Source organism: Perissodus microlepis, chromosome 6, assembly GCF_051167445.1.
Source record: "Perissodus microlepis isolate ML-2025 ecotype Zambia chromosome 6, ASM5116744v1, whole genome shotgun sequence".
In the NCBI taxonomy this organism is placed as follows: Eukaryota; Metazoa; Chordata; class Actinopteri; order Cichliformes; family Cichlidae; genus Perissodus; species Perissodus microlepis.
Window position 1 is genome coordinate 28,393,451 of NC_140466.1, and position 22,670 is coordinate 28,416,120.

General features: G+C 41.6%; 1 protein-coding gene across 2 annotated transcripts; it reads left to right on the forward strand.

The window, feature by feature from the left end:
• The first annotated feature begins 87 nt into the window (after positions 1–87).
• Positions 88–22,585, forward strand: foxk1 (forkhead box K1). 2 transcript variants are annotated; one of them, XM_084931835.1, is made up of 9 exons: positions 88–680; positions 12,713–12,925; positions 17,705–17,903; positions 18,028–18,174; positions 18,291–18,484; positions 18,741–18,913; positions 19,003–19,239; positions 19,860–20,030; positions 20,441–22,585. In XM_084931835.1, exons 1-9 carry the CDS (start codon positions 235–237, stop codon positions 20,671–20,673), a joined length of 2,013 nt encoding a protein of 670 aa, XP_084787961.1. In that variant the 5' UTR covers positions 88–234; the 3' UTR covers positions 20,674–22,585. The 2 variants fall into 2 exon arrangements, with proteins under 2 accessions (XP_084787961.1, XP_084787960.1); XM_084931834.1 differs by having other exon boundaries at positions 89–680; positions 19,857–20,030.
• The last annotated feature ends 85 nt before the right edge of the window (positions 22,586–22,670 follow it).

A 22,670-nucleotide genomic window follows, 5' to 3' on the forward strand; every position in this document is an offset into this window, starting at 1 on the left:
TGCTGTCGCTTTTCAGTTGCTGTGTGACAGTCAAGTGAGCTTATGACGACGTGTCCCTGAACGCAGCACCAGTCCGGTTCCCGGAGACTCCGCTCCTGTTCTTCCACTGAGCCGGACTCCATGTTGTTCGTCAGCCACGGAGTGAACAAGTTCCCTGGCCGAAAACTCTCACGTTGCAACTCTGTGTGTGCGAGAAGTTAAGTGTGTGCGAGTGTGTTGACCCTCCAAAAGAAGATGGCAGACTACCGGGATGACACCGGGGCTCGAGCCCTGCTAGCTTTACAGTCGGCTCCGTGCAGCCCGGTGCGCGTCGCGGTGACCTCGCACACCTTTCACCAGCCCTCGTTCGCCCTTCTGGGTCCTCCGGTGATGGATGCCCGCACAGACGCCGGGATTCTTCCCGTGCGGCTCGCTTCTACTCCTCCGCAGGCCCTGGCCAGGCTCGAGGGCCGGGACTTTGAGTATGTCATGCGCCAAAGGACGGTCACCATAGGCCGGAACTCTTCTCACGGCTCCGTGGACATCAACATGGGTCACTCGAGTTTCATTTCCCGACGGCACCTGCAGATCACCTACGATGAGGCGAGTGGTTTTTCCCTCCGGTGCCTGGGCAAGAACGGTGTATTCGTGGACGGGGTCTTCCAGCGAAGAGGGGCGCCACCACTGCCGCTACCCAGAGAGTGAGTGCGGTCAGCTAAGCCTAGCAGCTGCAGTCAGGCTTCCCGTGATAACACGGTGGCTGGACGTCGCAGGGCTTCTCACGCTAAAGTTTATTTTATGCATTAACAGTGGAGGTCTAGCGGTTACTTCAAACAATAAAACGACTCAATTGTAAACCCAAGTTAGCCTCACGAATAGATTTCTGAACACTGACGGGGAGAACATTAATACAAAACGACCTCCACGATGACAGGGCCAAACGGGACACCTATCCTGTCCGGGGTACAAAGTTTGTCACGACACCCCTACCAGAGCGGCTTGGTGTTGCATAGTAATGGCAGCCTAGGTCTGGACAGTAAAGGTGGAACACGATAAGCTGTCAGGTCTCCAGTGTAACTCACAGCGATGTTATGTTGTCATATTCAATTAATATTCAGTTTGCCCGGATGTTCTTAGTGGACCCCTTCAGCTTTACCTTCAACCCGCTGAATGAGTGAATCAGTCTAGCTAGTTTTAGCCGTTAGCAAACCTAGCTGCATTTCCCCGGCCTGCTGACAAGCATAAGCAGTTAGTAAATTTTTTTTTTTCTTTCAAAGTGCTGCAACTGGTTGGTGTTTTTGCATAAGTACGGCGTGTTATATTGTCTTTGAAATAACTTTCTAAAGTAATCTAATTTTCAAAATAAACGAATCAGCACATCTTGAGTGATTATGCTCGCTACTAGCTCTCAGACTATTGGCCGACGTGTCACGTAAACATTAATGTAAACAAACGCATCCCAGACATGTCATCTCACGGTTCTTCGAGGAAGACGAGAGTTTTTTGGTAAATATTGAAACTTGAAACACGTTTTTCCTCTTTTTTTGTTGTATATCTCGGGTACAGTGGAATGTAGCTTTTTTTCCCCCACTGCGGTTGCAGAGCTGTCGCGTTTACACACGTTGCTTTCACTGGTTTGTTTAGTACAGTTGCAAGCTTACAAACGGAAATCTTCGGTTTTGTGTATGTGTCAATCATAGGGTGGAGGCAGTATGAGTGTGTTTGGGTGGGGGGTGTCTTTGTCTTCTCTGATTGGCTCGAAACACTGTTTGGGGGTGTGTCGGTTATTGAACCGGAAGTGCAGACTGGGGCGATATCCTCGCTGCAGGCGCACATGACGAAGTAAACACTGACTTGCGAGCCAAGGCCACAGCCATGTTTGCTTGGTTTGCTTTGGCCCTGGAGGGTTTTCTCGAGATTACAGAGCTAGCGAAACTGCGCCGAGTTAAAATCTGAAAGGCAACAATTTCTCTGCATTGTCATGATTTGCAAGTTAATTAAATTATGATACTGCTGAGCAAAAAGACATTTAATAAAAAAAATAAAGACTGAGCTAGATTAAGTGCAGATCTAAACAAACGATAGTGGCTTATTAGAATTAATTTTCTCAAAGGAAAAAAAAATTAAACTATTAGCAAAAAAAAGTCCTTCAAATTCTGCTCTAAAATTCAGTTTACCCTTATATAAGACAGAAGCAGCAACAAACACTTTAATGTAAGAAGCTTGAGCAAACAAATGCTGTGCAACTTTCCCTAAAAAGTGACTAAAATGATTGGTTAGATTAAAAAAGTAAATTTAATTTTGCTTTCGTTTTGTGTTTTATCAGCTACCTATTGCCACTTGTGTATAGTAATTTATCAATTTATACAGGATTGTGCAAAAGTCTTGAGCACCCTTCATTTGTTTATGTTTTCCAATGAAAATGGTAAATGGGGGCTGAGAATTATTGAAACCTGCAAACATACATGGAAATAAATCATATGAGGCTGTTTTTGCCTCATATGATTTATTTCCATGTATGTTTGCAGGTTTCAATAATTGGAAACTCTGTTTTTGAGTTTGTGCAATTTTAACAACTTGAAAAGTCATGATATGACCACCTTTATTCTTCAACAGTCTGTTTTCTAAGGCAGTTTTCTTCTGATTTCTTTAAGTAGTCTTCAGGAATATTTCTCCAGGCTTCTTACATGACATTCAAAGCTTTTCCTTAGATTTTGGCTTTGTTTTGTTACATTCTTTGTCAATATGCTCCCACACTGCTTCATTAATGTTAAGGTTCAGCTCTGGGGAGGCCAGTCCATGACTGAGAGTGTTTCATTGTGCGCTTTTCTATCTTGGTATGCTTTTACTGCATTAGCATGTGTTTGAGATCATTGCCATGCTGAAAAATGAAGCCACTGTCAATCAGATGCTTTCCAGATGGTATTGCATGGTGGATCAAAATCTGATGGTTCTTTTCTGTGTTCATAGTTCCATAATTTCAAACAAGATCTCTAACATTGTCAAACCATGACAGAGCCTTCACCATGCTGTAGACATTAAATGCTGTATCTCCCTCCTGACCTCCTCCATGCATACTGATTGAACCTCAAATTTCAAATTTGATTTCATCACTTCGTAAGACCTGTTGCCACTGATTTGTTTTTATAAGTCTAGTTCTTCTGTAATTTGACAATCCTCACCCTTTTCTCCCAGTTTTGCCTTTTTTAAAGAATGCCTTCTTGATATCCACCCTTCCACTGAGACCATTCTAATGAGGCTTCAGTGAACAGTAGATGCATCAACTGTGCATCGCTCAGATCCTGCAAATTTTTCTTCCTATTTTTACATTTTTTTAACGACACTGCTTTCAAATACTGCTTTCTGCTGCAGATAGATCTTTGGGGATCACCTAGTTTTTGAAAAAAATATTCTATATCCAGACAAACTGTGTTATCTTTGGCACTTTTCATACATTCAGCTAAAGAAATTAGAACAAATCATGTGTTTTTTTTTTTTTTTTGCAACATGCTGCTAGTGACAAAGTGCCTAAAGGTAGAATTTAAAATGGTTTCTTTGCTAGGTTCTCTGTTATGTGTAGACACAACACTGACACTATAAAGCCAGATTGATGGTAGGGCTGTCACGATTACGTCGACTATCAAAATCATCGACGACTAATTTAATAGCTGACACGTCGTTTGAAGCTTTGTAAGATCCCAAAAGACGCAGGAATAAGTAGTAGGATTTAAGAGTGTAATAACGGACTGAAACAGAAGATGGCAGCACTGCATGCGCAAGGATGCCAGCTGCCGTTAAACCCCGAAGAAGAAGAAACTGTCCCAGAATTCATAGCGCGACCCATCGCCGCCCTGCTCAGTTTCCAACAATGGCGGCAGCTAGTTAGTTTTAACCTCCTAGGACCTGGCGTCCACATATGTGGACATCACTTTTTGGGTTATTTAGACCAAAATACTAAATTTTGCTCTACAAGGGCTTGATATCCACTTACGAGGACGTTGTACTGGCACTGTTCTATCAAAATTTTAAATGAATATCCTCATGTGGCTCTCATTTTTCTTAGAAACAAAAATAAGGTAAAAATAAAATCTGGTGATTCTTTGTTTTTACATTCATCGGGCCCCAATATGCCCAAATATCAAAGAGAAATTAAAAATGCATGCCGTGGGAGAGGTGTGTTCACACCGAACGCGATGGACGCGAACAAAAACGCCCCAAACGCCCCTAATTTGACGCGTGCACATTCGCGCCTCAACGCGTGTCCAAGAAAAATCCATTGCGCGTGCGTGAACCGGAAATGTGGGAGGAAGTTGTGCCAGACGGTATCTTTGCAAGATGGCAGCTGTCGAGCTAGCGCTTGAAGAGAGAGTCTCCCTTCTCTATGTACTGTGGAGAGCAGAGCAGCGGTGTAAAAGACGTCCTCGCCGTACCTGGGTCCATCAGGTCCTCCAGAGGCGTGAGCAGTTTGGTGAGTTTCACCATTTGCTTCAGGACCTGTGCCTGGATGACGGCCGATTCCAGCGATATCATCGTCTTTCACTCGGCCAGTTTGAGGACCTGCTTTCCTGCGTCGGTCCCAGAATCGCCTGCCTAGACACCAACTACAGGCGCTCAATCCCACCTGCAGAGCGCCTGTCCATCTGCCTGAGGTTAGTCCTTTATTGATACCTGTGCTAATATATGCTAAACCATCCATTTATACACTGCTAACATGGATGTGCTATGCTAACAGTGAATGCTCTCGGTGTTTACTGATAGCAAACTGTGGTACGGAGACGACTGTTTATAATATTTCTAGTGATACTCAGAAGGTCTCATCAAGTCCCGATTTAATTCGATTTATGCTGTTATCAGTGTTTGCAATGATAGCATGGCTGTGGTGTCACATCAATGTATGCGCTCGGTGTTTGCTGATATCAAACTGTAGCATTAGGACCACTGAGTTAACCTTTGTAGTGATACTCACTCCTTTTTATTTAGACCTGGTTCAATTCTGGGATAGTTGAATATTTGTATATAATCACCGCAGACTGTTTTAGATTATATCTAATATATATCATGTAATTATCCTTATAATTACAAAATGTTTTATGTAAGATTTGTTTTGTAATTTGTAATTTTGGAATTTGAATAATGTATTTTGTAACTGCAGTACACATAATACTCATTTTAAACAATTTTGTCCAGGTTCCTTGCCACCGGGGACTCCTTCACGACCATCGCATTCAGTTTTCGAGTTGGTGTGTCTACGGTGAGCCAGATCATCCCCCAGGTAGCGACGGCCATCTGGGACTGTCTAGTGGACGATTTCATGGCTGTGCCTTCAACTGAAGACTGGCGGTCCATCACAGAGGGATTCCAGGAGCGCTGGAACTTCCCTCTGTGCTGTGGAGCTCTGGATGGGAAGCACGCCCAAAGGAACCCCATATATCATATAGGAGACACACACATTGATATACACTAAATATTTATTCCATTTCTTTTTTTGTGGTGCCCAAATTTATGCACCTGCTTGATTTTGTTTAAGCAATTATTGCACACTTTCTGTAAATCCAGTGAACTTCTTTTCACTTCTCAAATATCACTGTGTGTGTCTCCTGTATGATGTATTTAACTGACATTTTTTATTGTAACAACGTTGCCCAAACTTTTGCATCCCACTGTATTAGTATATTTTGTCATTAGTATAATATGAAATAAATTCTACATGTGTCAAGTCGTGTGCCAACATTTGCTGTGTAGTAGAACTGAGACATTAGTCATTATAAAAATTTATTTGAAATAATATTAAAATTCTCACACAGAAAAACATTAAACATAAATATAAAATATAAGTATTTACAGAGAGACAGGAATAAAAAGGACCCAGCTGCTCTCCAGAGCAGGAACAAGGCTGAGGAGGAAATGCTCCATTGGAGATTGGTGTGGCCTCTTCAGGGACTCCAGGATGGCCAGCTCCACCACCGATGGACCGTCCTGGGACCCGTCCCTCATCTGCCTCGGAGCTGTCCTCCTCTGTGGGCCTGTAAAACAGCACAAAACACAAAGAAATGAGAAGGCTGCTACTAGATTTTAATTTCAACATCGAAAAAAAACCAAACAGGATATAATCAGATTGGTTGTAGACATTTAGTAAAGGTGATCACAAGGGAATCCCACTGAGTAAAAAGCTATCAGTGCTTGCTGTACATCTGATGCTACAATTACATACCTGTGGTGCAGGAGCTCAGGGACTGGGGAGCCAGGAGAAGCAACAGGGGATGCTCTGCTGCAGAATCAGTTGGTTCTATCAATACAGTATTAAATGTTAACAGGTTGAATATAATAATCATAGAGTAGACAGTGGTCCCTCATTTATTGCAGCAGGGGTTCTCAGAATAACTAGCCCCTCGCCACGCACTTTATACACTGTTTTCCCCACACACATGAACATTGGTCACAGTTCTCACAATTGATTCTCAAAGTGCAAACCTTTGTAGATTGCAAAACGTAAAAGTATTATTATGCCGCGGTTTGTCTTCATCTGCCTGCCACTTTCGTGCGCCTTTTTCCCTCGCGGTGCAGGTGTCTATTTCCGAATGAGGGTCATAGTTATGGGTGTTTTTGTGCTGTTTTTTCTATTGGACGTGATGGTTATCAAAACCAAACGTGATAAATTTGGCAAGCGCAGGAGACACGACACGAAGGAGATTTGTCAATCAGGCTGCAGAATGCAATGCTGTACTGTGCAAAAAAAAATCAGCGAAAAAGCGAAGCAGTGACGGATGAGCGGGACCACTGTGTGCTGTTTATTAATAAACAATAAAATATATTCCTATATGACAACATGCATAAAAGCAGAACGGTATTTGTACGTCAGTGGGAAAATAGCGGTGGCTTGCTAGCTTTTGTGCAGCTTCCCCGGGTCAGTGAAAACTTTCAAAAGAGAAATGAATGAACTTACCAGGTTGCCCGATCTCTTCACATATCTTCCTCCAAGCTCGGTCCTTTATATTCCTGTCTCGGTACAGAAAGCAGCTGGTGTCGTACAGCTCCGGGTTGTTTGCTACGGCATTGATTAGCCTTCCCTCCATTGAAGAATGAAGGGCTTTGGCTGGATCTGCCCCTTTGACCTAGGTCAGAGCCACGTCACCAGGCTCCTGATTGGTTGTTGCGGCGTGATTTGACACTGGAGTTCAGATTTTTCCAACTAAGCGGTAGACGCGAAACGCGCGCATGCACAAAATGCAACACAAAAACGCGCGTGGTTTTATTCGCGAGACAAACGCGCCAGACGCGCTACACTGACGCGCATTTCACGCGTTTTCGCGACGCAAATCTGCTTCCGAATTTTCGCAGGACCCGCAATCGCGTGTCATCGCGCTTTTCCATTGACTTTACATGTAAACCTGACGCTCTATTCGCGTCCATCGCGTTCGGTGTGAACACACCGTTAGGAGGTTAATGTTACTCTTATTATTCTTTCTGGGTCACAAAATAAACGTTTAACATATTTTCAGGCGGGAATGTTGCTGTGTAAACTTCAAATATCTGCTCAGTTTATCAAGACACCACATATTTTTAAAAGCGCTTCGGCGTTTTCGGAGACGGCTGCTACCCACTAGCTCGATAGCTAGCCGGGGTTCAAGGCTCACTAGAGCCCGTGAGAACACCGGACTCCCGGCAAATCGTTTTCAAACCCACCGCCATCTTTCGCTACTCAGGTTAAACACGATATATAAGTCACTTAGATAAAAATGTTATTGTTTGGCTGTTTTCAGTATTTTATTTGTTCCTGAGTAAATCGGTTTGGCTGAGATGAAAGTTATAGTTTTTACACAGCTGACTAAACGTCAAGCAGACAGCTGATTATCAGAAGTGTGAGATGCTCGAGAATATACTCCGGTGTCCTGTTATATTTTAGATAGCAAGGAGCAGACGTCTGCGTTTATTAAACTTCTCCGAAACAATCTGCAAATTTCATTTAAATTCAATAAACTATCATCTTGCCTTTATTTTAAGTTAGCACATACCTTAAACACTTAAAGCTGTAAGCTAATGATAGTTATATAAGAGCAGATGCTGCTGGTGCAATAAGCTGTACTTTTACGTTCAATGGATGCATGATCTGATTAGTCGTCTAATCTCAAAAATAATAATCGTTTGTGGCAGCCCTAATTGATGGCTTAGCGAGCTGTGTCGTGTTTTCTGTGTCATGAAAGTGGCTCTCTTTTTACCTGGTTAAATCACCGTGGTTACCGATGTTAAGCATATAACATGGTCAGGAGCAGGTTATGTTCTGAGTTTCTGTTAAAAAATGTCTGGAAGTGCCATGTTTTCACTGATTCTCTCATTTACAGCATGTTTTAAATCCAATACTCTGAAAATGTGTGTTACATGTCCAAATTGTTAAGCTGTACCTACTAAAACCAGTGACTGTAACACAAACAGTGCATTTCACAGGAATGCATGTATTTATTTGGTGAAGCAGAAAAAGTATAAATGTTGTACTTGATTCTAATCTGCTGCTAAGTCTCTTTCACACCACTGGAATTGGAACATAGAACACACACCAGATATATAAAACTAATTTCACTTTGATTTGTGACAAACTAAATTCCCACGTCTCCATTGTTACACTGTGGCACAGTAAGCTAACGTTTAAATGGCTCCAGTTTAAAGTTTCAGAGCTCCGATATGCAGCCGTCACCTTAAAAATAATGTGCACTGAGAGCGCACTCAGTGATTAAATAATTCCTTGGTTTATTTTAATGCTATGTGTGATAAATTCAAAGATTAACAATTTTCTGCACCATTAAGTTCTTGTCTTATTTGTAGTGTTTTTATGGTCTTTATAGATTTTTAATCACCATTTTCTCTTCCGTTTTCCCTGGAGTTTTGTGTGTGGAAGAAGTCACGTGACCTGTGAAATGCACCTTTTTTTTTTATTATTATTATTATTTTTTTCTTCTTCTTTCACATGAGCATGCAGAGTCTGAAGCGGAAAGCCCGGCTTAACAGAGAAAGTTAATAAGTTGTGGTAACAATTACTCAATCTTGGGGTTTAGGTTTTGTCGAGTCTGCTAACACAAAGAAAGAAGCCCGGTTATGTTGAACTTCCTTTGTAGGGTTTTTATTTGTTTTTTGTTTTGCTTGAATGTTAAGTGGCTTATTAGACAAACCCAACAAGGTGAGATACACGGACTGTATGGAAAATGAAGGAAAAAGCTCGACAGTTTAGCTGACCAGCGGCCTTTCGCTGCATGGCTTCCCCAGCTCTCTCTCCCCACCTTCCTCTCCATCTTCATTTCACTGAGACTTAAACACATAAGAAAATATTTAACCTGCAATTCTAAATAGGTAAAAATCAGAAGTTAAATCAAGATAAAATTTATAATAGATCTGTTCAAAATGCAATCCAAGTGCTTGCTAAAGTTGTACCAAATAGACATTAAGCCTTGGTTGCTAATTAACCAAATATACATATATGTGTATGTGTATAGGAGGCAACGTAAAATTTTCAAATCAAAGCAATGGTTGCATTTACTGAAAAACTCTGTTAAGTTAAAATCTCAGTGACCTTGACTTCAAGGTCAGAGGTCAACCTTTCTGAAAATCAGAGAATTTTCACATCTATAACACAGGTATGTCTACTCGGAGGCTGAAGGGTAGCACCGTATTTATAAAGAATATCAAACAACAATTAGTTGATGCTTAAAGCCCGTTTATTTAATTAATATCCAGTTTATTTCCAAGTTGTATTGAATTTATTTGTGTTAACATGGTGTTTTAGGTCTGATTGAAGGACTGATGTAATGGTAAGGTGTCTGTTGCTCCGCTTTGAATATTGGTAAGAACTTGACACAAAAATAAATTTAGTGTAGCATTAGTAAATTTTTAATTCCAGAGATCATGAAAATCGATTAAATGGATCAAACATAGAACTTTTAAATAATTCCAATCTCATCAGAATGTAGGCGTCAGAATGTATTTGAATATAATGTTTCCTGTTTTATATCCATGTGTGCATCAGTTGATGGATTGACTGCAATGTCATTCATCTATTCTTTGGGACACATTTCCATATACCATTCCAATGATTTATCCCAATGTCACATCTCATAATCAGTTTGTCAGCCTCCAATTAAGTCTCTGTGACAAGAAGCACAGAGTGCAGACAGAGGGGCACCAATCAATCTTTCCTCTGTGGTCAGCATCACTTGAAACGTGCAATAAAATCTATAGATTTATAATTTGGTGATATCTGCCATGTATTGACTTTTATCTTGAAAAATTACTGTATTGTTGCTGCAAGCTGGGACTGATTGGTCACAATTATTTTGGTCAGCATTGAGATCAAGATTATTTAACATAATTACTTGCAGACTTTAGAAAAAACATGATGTATTAAACACAAACTTGCCTTATTTATTATGCAGATTTATTTGAACACAACATTTGTTTGCCACAGCTTGGCTATGAAGTGCACAGCAGGGCTGGCGAGGAAAATTTGATACTGCAATATTTTTTGGCTGTATCACGATACATGATATATATCATGGTAAGTTTAACTAACCTTCAAACCATTTTCAACCATATAGTACCTAAAATTGTACTTGTGTACTTATTCAAAGCGACCATTCAGTGTTGACTTGAATACAAAAAATTTAAAATTAATCGAAATGTTTTATTTGAACCTTTTTTTAAACCATCAGTTGCACACAGACTGTTTTCACAAATGACAAAACTATGACCGTAAGTCTCTTTCTGTGGTCAACATTAGACCTTTAACAAACAAAAGATCATAGCAACAAAAAAGGAGCTCAAGCACTAATTCACGAGACAAAAAAAACATAACTAAAACTAAATAGGTGCTTTTTTTTTGTGCTTTTAACATAAAATTGTACAAGACTTCCTCAAATTATAGAAACAAAAGTCTAGAAGGTGACTATGGAAAAACAGATGACCAAGAACAGTCACAGGTATCACAGCTGGTTTATTTAACTTTTTCTTTGGTCTGTGGGGAGATGTTCACATGCAGAGTTTAAAACGGTCTTAATTTTGCAGTGGAATAAATTCGTGGTACTGCTATGACAATAGTTGGCATGTTTTGCAAATTACAGAATTTTGTTCCTTCCTGTGAAATCCAAACGACAGCGAAGTGTCTTTTCTCTCGCTCATCTGAAACTCGCGCTGTCACCGTATTTTTTTCTCCATCTGGTGAAATATAAACACCTATGCTCAGCTCAGTGTGCCGGGTAGGAAATTGTGCGCATTGGCAGCGTGTGGGATTAAAAAAACTTGAGTGAATTGCATGCAGACAGCACAGTTATTTGCATGGCAACTTATACTCGATGGTTATGATAAAGCCACTTTAACCATCATATGTGGAAAACCTCGCGATACATCGAGTGTATTTGATATATCGCCCACCCCTAGTGCACAGTCCTGTTTCAGACAGTAGCCATGTTCCCCATTTTCCTCCATATCTTACATTTGTTTAGCTCCTTAATAAGTCCTAAATTAGCTAGCTGGAGTAATGCATCCACACAGTAGACTACTACTACTGCTGCTGCTTAAGAAGCTAACTCTTGTTCCAGGTTTTCTGTTTACTTTAGTGAAATCGAGTCGAACTGTCCTGTGAGTTTTTTCTCTCTGCCTGTCTGACATTGAGCTGAAGGACAGAAGAAAGATGTTTTTCTTTTTCTTCCTTTTGTTTGCTGAATGCGTCTTTTCTGCCTCAGCTGTCAAAAGCTGTAGCTTCTGCAGGGCTGCCGCAGGGCCTCGTGCTATCTGTGCCCGGGCACCTGGTGCTGGAGGATGGAGCACTATAGGCCAAAACAGCTGTGAGCAGTGTTTTCAAGAATCCAGTGACAGCTGCTGGTTTTCAGGAAGAACGCTTCATCTTTTTCTCTCTCTCTCCATGTAATTTTTTTCTCTCTATCAGACTGGTGTGTCTGGAACATCTTTCAACACTCTGATCCTTTGTGGATATTTCCTTTCTTTTGTAGAATTAACGGGGCTTCAGTGTCTTTGCCGTGAGATCAGAAAGGGTGCAGTAAAGACACGACCCTACTGCCAGAGTCAGTTGGGAGGAAATTGAAACAACCAGTCACCAATCATTAAGTTTCCATTGTAAAACATTTACCAAATCCCTCACACATGTAATTAGCTTTGTTTAGGCTTGAACTAACGTGGACCTGTGACTGATCCTCGCTTTTTATTGAGGAGGTTGTTCAGACCTGTTTAAAAGCAGAATAGAAAAGGAGGTGCAGGCCTGGGGAGCTTTGTTGAGGTTTTTATCCACAAGAGGTGGTGTGATATTGTTTGAAATGTAAACAAACCCCTGTAGTTACGTGGGAAGTGCAGTCTCATTATGATTTATTATTAAGGGAGATCTGCACGGGTGTTTGTGTTTTGCCGTAAAACGTGTAATGATGTCGAGTTTGAATGTTTATTCTTGCCCTTGGAGATGTTGGTTGACAAAACAATGTCACCACCTGTCATTTAGCTGTTTTTTTTTCTTCTCAAATTCAGTCATATCTCACCATCTCCCCCTGCAATAAAAGTTACTTAGTTGCACAGGAAATGTTTAAATTGTCATTGACGAGAAGGTTTAAACTCAACTCTGAAGTGCTGATCTGTTAATGTTTTAATGCTTTACTGTTTGGTTGAACCAACATGACATCATCTCTCTTTTTTTGCTTTGTTTTCTCTCCGTCCTGTGGCCCTCCCCTTCCCTGCTGCTCTTTAGGTGCATGTTTCGTTTTCCCAGCACGGCGATCAAGATCCAGTTCATGTCACTCCTGGAGGTTGAGGAGCACCGGGAGAGGGAGCAGCAGTCTCCCGCTCGCTCGCTTCTGCCCCAAATTTCTCCTCTTAAAATCAGCATTCCCACGGCGCAGCAGCACGAAGAGCACATGAGGGCGTTTGGCTCTCCGCTGCCCTCACCCACAGGCACCATCAGGTAAGCCACCAGACACACAATCACGTGGACGCTGATCAATTCAAGCAGCGTTCATAAATGCAAAGTAGGCCGTCCGGATTTGCAGTTAAAGCAGGAGGATGTTTTTCTTTGGAAGGAATTCTTGCCAAACTAGTTCAATGCGCCTTTTCATTCAATCCCCAATAATTAAGAAAACGTTTATTTTCCAATAAGTATTGATTAGTATTAGAGGTACTTTTAGCTGCTCCCTTATTTCCCAAACGGTCACTATAGCACATGCTTTGATTTGGCTCGTGTTTTATGGTGGATTCTCTAAAATTAGCTGAACACCCCTGAGATGCAGAGTTTGTGTCTCCTCCTGGTGTCGGTGTGTAACGTGAATGCGTTAACAACCACGTTTCTTATAGTTAAATCAAACTAAAAGCGAGATGTGGGGATAAAATAGTTAACTAAAACAAAAAGAAAAAATCGACTTGTAAGCGGAAACAATTTTATGAACGTGGAAATCTAACGAAACTTCAGTAAAAGAGAAATATACAGGATGTATCCTCAGTTTCACTTTTTGTTAGTTTGGTCAAATTTGATCAGAACATACCTTTAGATTTTGGATGTCTCAATAAGACCGATTTACTTGTATTAACCGGATAATAAAACTTGTATTCTGGTTAATTATTAAAGCTTGTACTGTAGTGGAAGAGGTCGAGTAAGTACGCAGACAGTACTTGTATAAAAAGAAACAGGAGACAGTAACCAAAAAGAATAAAAAAGAAATGAGTAAATTAAATACAAACCCTTTTTAAAAAATCTTTTTTCAGTGTCTTATTTATGTAAATGGGTATCAGTGAGAGAGGAGGATCTGTTGGAGGAGTTTTAAAACAAAGCTGGGTGTACAATGAAAGTTCTCAGATGAGCTGTTAGTTTCTTGTTTGTGAAACAAAAGTGTAGTGTGTTGTGCGCTGCTGACATGCACTCTAGCTGAAGATGTGCTTGTATCTGCACTCAGAGAGAGAAAGCTTGAGTTTCATAGGCTGTGAAGGCACATGTTTAAAAGAAATCTGTGCTCTGTAAATATACACGTCATGTGTGAGTGTTCGACGGAGATGTGCGTGCCCTCTGGTGGTCTCTCTCTGCCTTTGCATCATGCATCCCCACCAATGTCAGCGCGCGTGCTTGCCTTATATGGGATGGCTGCCGCTTCGAGGCCTGCGATTGGCTATCGAGGGCAGATTGTTTTGCTTGTGGGCCGTTTTCCCGTCCATTAGTGGTTTCCTTTTCCGAGCCCCCTGCCCCTCCCACTCAACCCTCAGCTCCTGTTCTCTCGCACGTGGAAACACTACAGACACACTACAGACACTAAAGACGCTCGCTCAAACATTTCTGCGCCGCTCTCACCGTGGCCTTTTTCGGGCACATAGTCGGGCCAGCCTTCCTGGTACATACACACCGATGTGTATGGCGGAAGAGTATTGTGTCAAAGCACGTGGTCCCTCTTACAGGGTGCTAAGAGTGACTTTTCCTGCTTGGCAACTTAAATGCACAGCGTAAAATCGCACTCTCCTTTCTCTGCCAGCATGCACTCTTGTAATGCTGGGCCTCGTGCACGTGGCCCGCGGGGGGATGGTTGTTTTAAGAGTGTCCGGGGGAAAGCAAAGATGACCCTTGCTCCCCCGTGGAGGCACAAATAACAAAGTCCTAGCAGACTGACGGATACAGATTTCAGTATTTTTTTGTACTTCCGAAAAGTACAAAAATATGTTTGTGTTAGACCGTATTCATTTTTCAGCTCTGAGTTTATGAAAACAGAGCCTGCAGCCTAGTTCCTCCAGCCACAAACTAAAAACACACTCTCTCTCCCCCCCGTCTGTATCCGTGGCTCTTTGTTGCTAGAGGCAAATCAAAGCTTACTGACTCTCCCAGAAACCATTGTTTACTTTACTAACAGAAGCAGGTGTGTACTGTATGAGAAGTTGCTGGGATTTCCTTGTGCTCTCTGTCTCTCTTTCACAACAGCAGCAGATAAAGCCGAGTTAATAATTAATGTATTTATGGTCATTGTTGTGCGTTTCTGTTTTTTTTTTTCCTTTTTCAGATCTAGTTCTTGTGTGTAAGGCAAAGCCTTTTATGACTCAACCAGTATAAGATCTGAAGGCTGATACTGATACCAATATTTGGTGATTTAAGAAATCCGATATATTGGCCAATATTTTTTCTCTTTCTTTCTGACACATGACATTTAATCTTATTTTCTTAACATTTGTCATGTGTAGTTATTTCTGAGTCTTTACTAACACATATATTTACATGACTTGAAAAATAAACTTGTTTCATTGTCGCAACAAAGAGTCGATTATTTTGTTTGCGCTCTGCCCGAATGAGCTGGTTGTTTGCAGCTTTTCCAAACACGTTGCTCTCTGGTTTAAAAACTGGACCACATCAGCACTGTTACATGCTCGAAGGGTATTTCTTCCATCTCTTCTTTTTCATTTCTGTTTATTAGCCATTATAAATGTCAGTATGGATATATAGGAAAATAACTATTACTGGACTTTAATATCAGCCTGGCGATGATCTTTGTAAACACTACATTTGTGAATCATGTGAGGCGACGGTTGATAATGAAACAGTTGCTTTAAGTTTTACTGGGAACAACATGAAGTGGCCAAGGACATCATTTCATTACAGTTAGTTCACTTCTCTCTTTTGTGCCAAAACTAATCAGTTTTCTTTACTCTGAGGTGTGGATTCTTATTCTTTTGTATTTTTCCAGTCCTATTCAAATTTCATAGAAATGGTAAATAATGAACAAAATTTAAAAATGCTTATCTTACAAATGTTAAATGCAAAATGAAGATTAGAAATGCTTCAACAGGCCTTCACGCTGTACAGTTTAGTTACTCCTCACTATTACATCGTGTAGTCTTCATTTTGCACTCTGACATAATTATGGTTTTAAGGATTTACTAATAAAATCTTGAAATGACTGAACTGTCAGATTTTGCTGTCTACACATACACACCTGTTGGAAATGACCGGTGTATGAGCTTGACACCAGTGTTGGTCAAGTTACTTGAAAATAGTAATTAGTTACTAATTACTGATTACTTATCCAAGAAAGTAATCCCATTACTTACTGATTACTTATTTTCAAAAGTAATTAGTTACTTTATTACGTAGTTACTTTTAATAAAACGACATTGTTTGTTTGTTGTTGTTTTTTTAACAGTTTTTCCTTTATACATATAAACAAAAGGAGAAGAGAAGGATTACAGATGATTTTTACATTTGGGGTCATTAGCCCGTACATTTGAGGCTGTAAAATGTTAAAAAAAAAAAAGTGGGGGGGTGAAATAAAGAAAAAAATATATAAATAAAATATTTCCCCGGATGTAATAGTCCCTGCAAAATAATCCTATTCATTCCCACCCAGGTACACTGCATTTCCACACCTGACATGAGGGAGTTGCACACAGACAAAAGTGAATGCACCTGAAAAATTCTTATAGATTTTGAAATGCATCAGAAAAGGACCCCACATGCTTTGAAATTTGAAAAATTAAAAGAAAAATTGAAAGAATTTTGGAGTGAATGTCTTATTTTTTCCAGTTTTAGACATGACACGAGGTCGTATAACCACTGTTTGTGAGTGTGAGGGGCCAACAGGGAACAGAATGATAGCGCCTGTCTTTTAGAGGCCAGTAGAAGCACCTCATTCCCACTGATGCCAAACAGAGCAAGAAAAGGGCCAGGGGCCAGCGTCACACTGATAATCCTGGACATGGAAAACCTCTGTCCAGAACTGAACAAGACTGGGACAAGACCAGTACATGTGGATCAGCGAGGCAGTTTTTCATTTGTCACTTTTTTACTTTTAAAAACATGATACACAACCTGAACAGGTAATAAAACAGTAGACCTTTCAGCCCAGTTCAGTTTTTTCTGAATAATCCATCATATAAAATTGAATCAAATGAAAAAGTCTCTTTTAAAAATTAGTTTCATCAGTTTTAATCTTTTAACTTTATGCACATTACATCAAGCAAAAATGTAATTCTATGCAAGAAATTTGTTTGAAATTTTTAAACCTATTTTCTGCATATTCCATCATATAAAATAAAATAATATGTTGTGTTTTCACTCATTCTTTTAAATAGATGCAAGTAAAACACAGCAAACATTTAACTAAATCACAGATTCAGCAGCACTAAGTCCTTGTTTAGCAGGAGTGGGGCAGGTGGAGGTTTGCCCGGTGCCACAGTGGCCATGTCAGTGGGAAGATCCGGGGTTTCTCTGTGAATTTCACATTGCCGTGGCAGCGTCCTTGGTGCCTGCTTAGATTTGAAGTTTAATTTTTCACTGTAGAAAGAAGTTTTCTTCCCATGCAGAGTTACGCTGCACGGTTGTACTCTCTCCCGCACTCCATTTTATCCACTGTTGATCTACACACGTCTGTTGCTACCACGGACGTCGCACGCTCGCACGTCATAGTCATGAGACACTCACAAACAAAATCACGGTTTAGTAATGCAGCATGCTTACGGGAAAGTAACAGCAATCTAATTACTTTTTTGCAATAGTAATCCCTTTGTAATTCTGTGTTCTTGGAGAAGTTAATGTAATTATCAGGTAAAATCTGGCTTGTCTTGTCTGTGTGCTGAGTCACAGTTGTTAATGTGACTGTAAGTCTGTGAAACAAGTATTGGACTGACTGCAAGATTAAGCCTCTCATCTTATGTGGGTCATTTTTCATGTAGCCATAAACCATAGTGGTAACCCTTTCCTCTATTTCTCTCTCTTTCCCAGTGTTCCCAACTCCTGTCCAGCTAGTCCGCGCGGGGCGGGGTCATCGGGGTATCGCTACGGACGCAACATCACCTCCGACCTCCAGTTAGCAGCCGAATATGCTGCCAAGGCTGTTTCTGAGCAGAGACGAAGTATTGCTGAGCAGAGAAGTGGGGGGAGTGAGCAGCGAGCGGAGTCAGCTGGTGGTGACAGTCCCCGGGTAAACATCCAGGCCTGATTGCTTCTAAGAAATCGACTGTTAATGTTTAACCTTAGAAAAAAAGCTGAGTGTGTCATTATGAATGCATGTTTATTTAGACTCGTGTCTATTTTTTTTGGGCCAGGATGAGTCCAAGCCACCTTATTCCTATGCGCAGCTGATTGTCCAGGCCATCTCCTCGGCCCAAGACAAGCAGCTGACTCTCAGTGGCATCTACGCATACATCACCAAACACTACCCCTACTACCGCACTGCAGACAAGGGCTGGCAGGTACAGTAGTCTTGTCTAGAAATACAACTTTTACCCGAGTAAGCTGGGAAGAAACTTTCTCTTCTTTCAAACTGATGCTTCTGTGTCCAGTGACAAAACGTTTTTCCTTTTTCAAGAACTCAATCAGACACAATCTGTCTCTGAACCGCTACTTCCTGAAAGTGGCCCGCTCTCAGGACGAGCCGGGGAAAGGAAGCTTTTGGCGTCTGGATTCTGCCTCTGAGGCCAAGCTGGTGGAGCAGGCCTTCAGGAAGAGACGGCAAAGAGGGGTGGCCTGCTTTAGGACCCCGTTTGGACCCCTGTCATCAAGGTGGGCTTTGCAGTGGGTCATCCGTGGCCTTCAAGTTGCACACACAGACACGCACAATGATTCAGTTAACCCTCTCTCCCTTCTCTCTGCTTCTGCTCCTTGCGATCATTTGATTGGACAGAACAAAGTAAGTGTGGTTCTGAGGTTTGCCTAAATGAGTAGAGGGTGCTGACAGTGAGGAGCTCTGCATGTCTTACTAAAAGTCTGTTGGTTAGTTTTTTTGATTTCTCTGCTTTTTCTGTATTTTGTTATTTAGGAGTGCTCCGGCATCCCCGACCCACCAGGGGCTTCTTTCTCCTCCTTCAAGCGGGCTCCAGACTCCCGAGTGTCTGAGCAGGGAGGGCTCGCCTATCCCCCACGACCACCACGAACAGCTGGCTAACAAACTGGCATCTGTACCTGAGTACAGGTATTCTCAGAGCGCCCCAGGTAAGCGTGCAAACAAAATCTCTTTCAAAGATCCGCAGATGACAAGCTTGCTAAAACACATCAAGTAAATTGTGTCTGCCTCTGCATAGGCTCCCCAGTCAGTGCTCAGCCTGTCATCATGGCCACTTCCCATCACCCTACAGCGCTGTCCTCGGGCTCGGGGAAAGCCCTTGCTTTGCTTCCAGGTGGCGGTGGCCAAGTCCAGCCCATCCATGTGTTCCAAAGCTCCTCTCAGCCCTCTGTCACCATGGTGCGGGTGGTTACCAGCGTTCCTCCAAATGGGTACAGCGCTGTTGGAGGAGTAGAGGGCAACAGTGATCTCAGAGGTACGGCCGTTTGGGGGGGGAGGGGGGTCTATTTTTGAAATGCTTTTTCTGCGTGATGCAATCCTTTGTAATGTAATACACAGGAAAGTTTGTCTGCTGATGCTCAGCTTCGAGTCTTTAAAGCATTTGTGGCCTTGTTGACATCCTTAACGCCCATTCGTTTTTACCGTCCAGTGCTGGGAATACTGGGCTATTCCTCAGTCACACCTTTACTGTTCAGCTTCACTGCACAAATCAGCAACGCAAGATATTTCTTGTAGCGTGTATAGCTGACAGTAGCCAAAATGATGAACAAATCTCTGAAACCTTAATTTCCATTTGCTGTAGAATCAGACACGTTTATCACTCTCCCTGAAGAGATGAGGTTTGTTTGGTGTAAATCCATGTGAAATTGTGTTTTGTGGCTCATTATGTCATGTTTTTAAGATCTGCATTTTCAGGACAGCATCCTACTGGTGCGTACTGTGAACTGATATTTAGGAAATTATGCTAAATTCTGACAAATGTTTGATTACTGCATTAGTGTTTCGGTGTAAACGAGATGAAACAACCCAATGCAGCCAAATCTGGCTGGATTGTTGACGGGTTCATGTTTGAATCGTACGCTTTGTCCTCAGAAGCCCAGCTGACCAGAGAGCGAGTGATCCAGACTGTGGAGAGTGCGGTGCAGGCCGGGGAAGCACGTAATCTGACCCCAGGTTTACATCAACTTCCCATTCGCCCCATTACCCAGAATGGCAAACACACCACTGCTGCTGTTGTCACAGCAACCAGCCTTGCTAATGCATCTGGTAAGACTTTTTTTCCTTTCTTTTTTGGATGGTATTTTTTGTCCTTTAAACACAATAAGGTTTCATTATATTCAAGAAAAAGGCCGACCTCTCTACAGCAGACAGCTGGGTGTTTGTGGCTCAGTAGGCAGTGCGGGTCATCTACTAATCAGCAGTCAGTGGTTTGATCCCCGGCTTTTCCAGCATACATGTTGAAGTGTCTTAAAGCAAGATATTGAACCGCTCACCACCTTATCTAACATGCATGCACATGTTAGATAAGGCACTTGGGCTAGAAAGCTCTGTGTGACATGACCAGTAAAACGTGTTTTGAGTGCTCAGCTAGAGTAGAAACCAGTTCATTTACCATTTCACAAATGGACAAAACGATTCTTTGCTCATTTTCTTGTTTCGTGTTTTGTCCTGTTCAGGTCTGAGTAGTCCTCTGCAGATTTTGGCTGCTCAGGCCTCTAGCTCCCCTCCGGTGTTGGTGAGCAGACAGCCCAGTGCAGAAACTTTAGCTGGACAACCAGGCGAGCCCCAGGCCAAGCGGCCAAAGATGGAGGACGATGGCGGCCCCGAATCTGCTCAGCATCAAGCCACACCCGGTCAGCAGCCTGTCATTGTTGCCATGGCATCGCAAACCCATGACGCTAGGCAGTAAAACTCAGGGCCTCGCACCAGATACCCAGTGGACAGCCTCTCTATCGTCCCCTTAACGCGTCGCCTTTTATACTTATTTGATACGACTGTAGCCGACATGGCCGACAGGCGGTCTCTCAGAAGGGAATTAATTCATAAGAACACACACTTCGGTCAAAAGTAGAGGAAACCTTTGGAATTTGTGCTGAAATTTAAAAAGAGAAGTTTTAGAATTACAGTTTTTAAAAATGTAATCCATCATTCACTGACAATACACAGATTTAAGGTTATTAATTATAATAAAATCATTTCAGCACTACTCTTACTACGTGAATGTTGGATATTATCGCAGATACATTACTTATCACTCTCAGGCCAAAGAACTCACCTCTCCTGCGCTTCTCATTAGAGTCGCTGCCTGACATAAAACCAGGGAACGTGAGATCCGAACGGCCCCGCGACCACAGAAAGGGCCGTCAGCATTAAGAGTCGACGAATCGCGTCGTTTCGTACAGTCGTGGGTAGAAGGCTAGAGAGGACTCAGCTGCATACACCCACACTAGGTTGTTAAGGCCCAGGAGACTTAAGAATATGATTGTACTCTTCATGAGGCTCTTCTCCAAGGATAAAGCGAGACAGAAGGCATCAAACGAGCGGTCTCAGACGAGAAAAGGCAGACGTTCATTTTAAAGAGCAGAATGTGAGACGTCTCTCTTCTTGCCTTCGCTTTAAAGAAAAAAACAAACAAACAAAAAGCAAAAAAAGAGAAAGGTATGTTGTTTTTGGAGAACAGATACGAGGAAATTCAGGTTATGACAAACCAGCAGTTTGCAGTTTTTGCTTCACTTCAGTCCAGTGCGGTTTATCGGCGCGAGGCTTCTCTGATTGAGGACGATCGCAGCATTTGGACGGGAGAGAAGGAGCGAACCAGGCAACTATATGGAGTTGATTGAAGTGGAGCTAACCTAATGTAGACAAACTGATTGTTTTTAATTTTTTTTGTTTCAGTAGCGGTAAAAAAAAAAAGCAAACGGAGCAGCCTGTGCGTACTTCTTTTTTTTTTTTTTTTGGATCGTCTTAGCACAGAGAAGCATTATTGTAATAATCCTTTAAAAGCCTTAAATATTTCTACATTTTTGTTGTTTTATTTTAACCTTTAGACGGCTTTACTGTTTTAGAGTAACTTAGTGCTTTAACAGCTGATGATCGGCGACACTACAGCGGTGACAGTTGCGCTGCATTGGTAGATTCGTTTCAGGTTTTTTGGGGTTTTTTTGTCAGGGGAAGGGCGGGACCAACACATGACCACAAATTTCAACAGTTCTTTTTTTTCCACTCTGTTTGGTACTTCTGACACCTGCTGTTCTCGGCTCACACACTGTTGCTTTTTCTTGTTTCCTTAAATTCATTTTACAGTGTTGTTCTTCTTCTTTCGCCCAGTCTACCTCTCCTCACCAAGCACTCTCTCATCTTCGCAGCCTCCAAAGAGGAGTCAAGCTGTCGGCGATTCCTGCCACAATTAGATTTTTCTATAACACTTCCCTCCCCTCCACTCTTTGCTCAATCCTCACATTCTCACTCTCTTTAGATTTTTTTTTCCACTCAAATTCCCTCACACAGGCCTCGTTTATAGCTGGGAATCAGGCATTCAGTGATTGTTGTTGCACATTATTAGAAAAAAATTAATACATTTTTAAAAAAAGATGCGTAATGATTGTATGCTGCTCTATCTGCTAAATGACAAAGTTCTTCAAAAGTATTTTTTCTTATTTTGGAAAGAGAGAAAAAATATTTTGCTATATGTATTAAAAAAACCAGCAGTCATCAATACGTAAACATTCTGGAAATAGAAAAGTATATGTATTTTTAAATGTTCCTGTTTTTGTGATTTGTTCAAATGTGTAGCACAAATTAAAGTTCCTCATTGACTTAAATGTTGTGTTGTCTTCGCTCTTCTGTGTGACAGTGTCTGCCGTCGGGTGTAAGAATGAATTTGAAGTCTGTGTTGTGGTGTTGTTC

Excerpts from the sequence above, each read along its gene's own strand:
- foxk1 (XM_084931834.1), top strand. The coding sequence starts at position 235 with ATGGCAGACTACCGGGATGACACCGGGGCTCGAGCCCTGCTAGCTTTA. Across the intron at positions 12,926-17,704 it reads TCACCCACAGGCACCATCAG|TGTTCCCAACTCCTGTCCAG; the intron begins GTAAGCCACCAG and ends TCTCTTTCCCAG. Across the intron at positions 18,175-18,290 it reads CTGCAGACAAGGGCTGGCAG|AACTCAATCAGACACAATCT; the intron begins GTACAGTAGTCT and ends TCCTTTTTCAAG.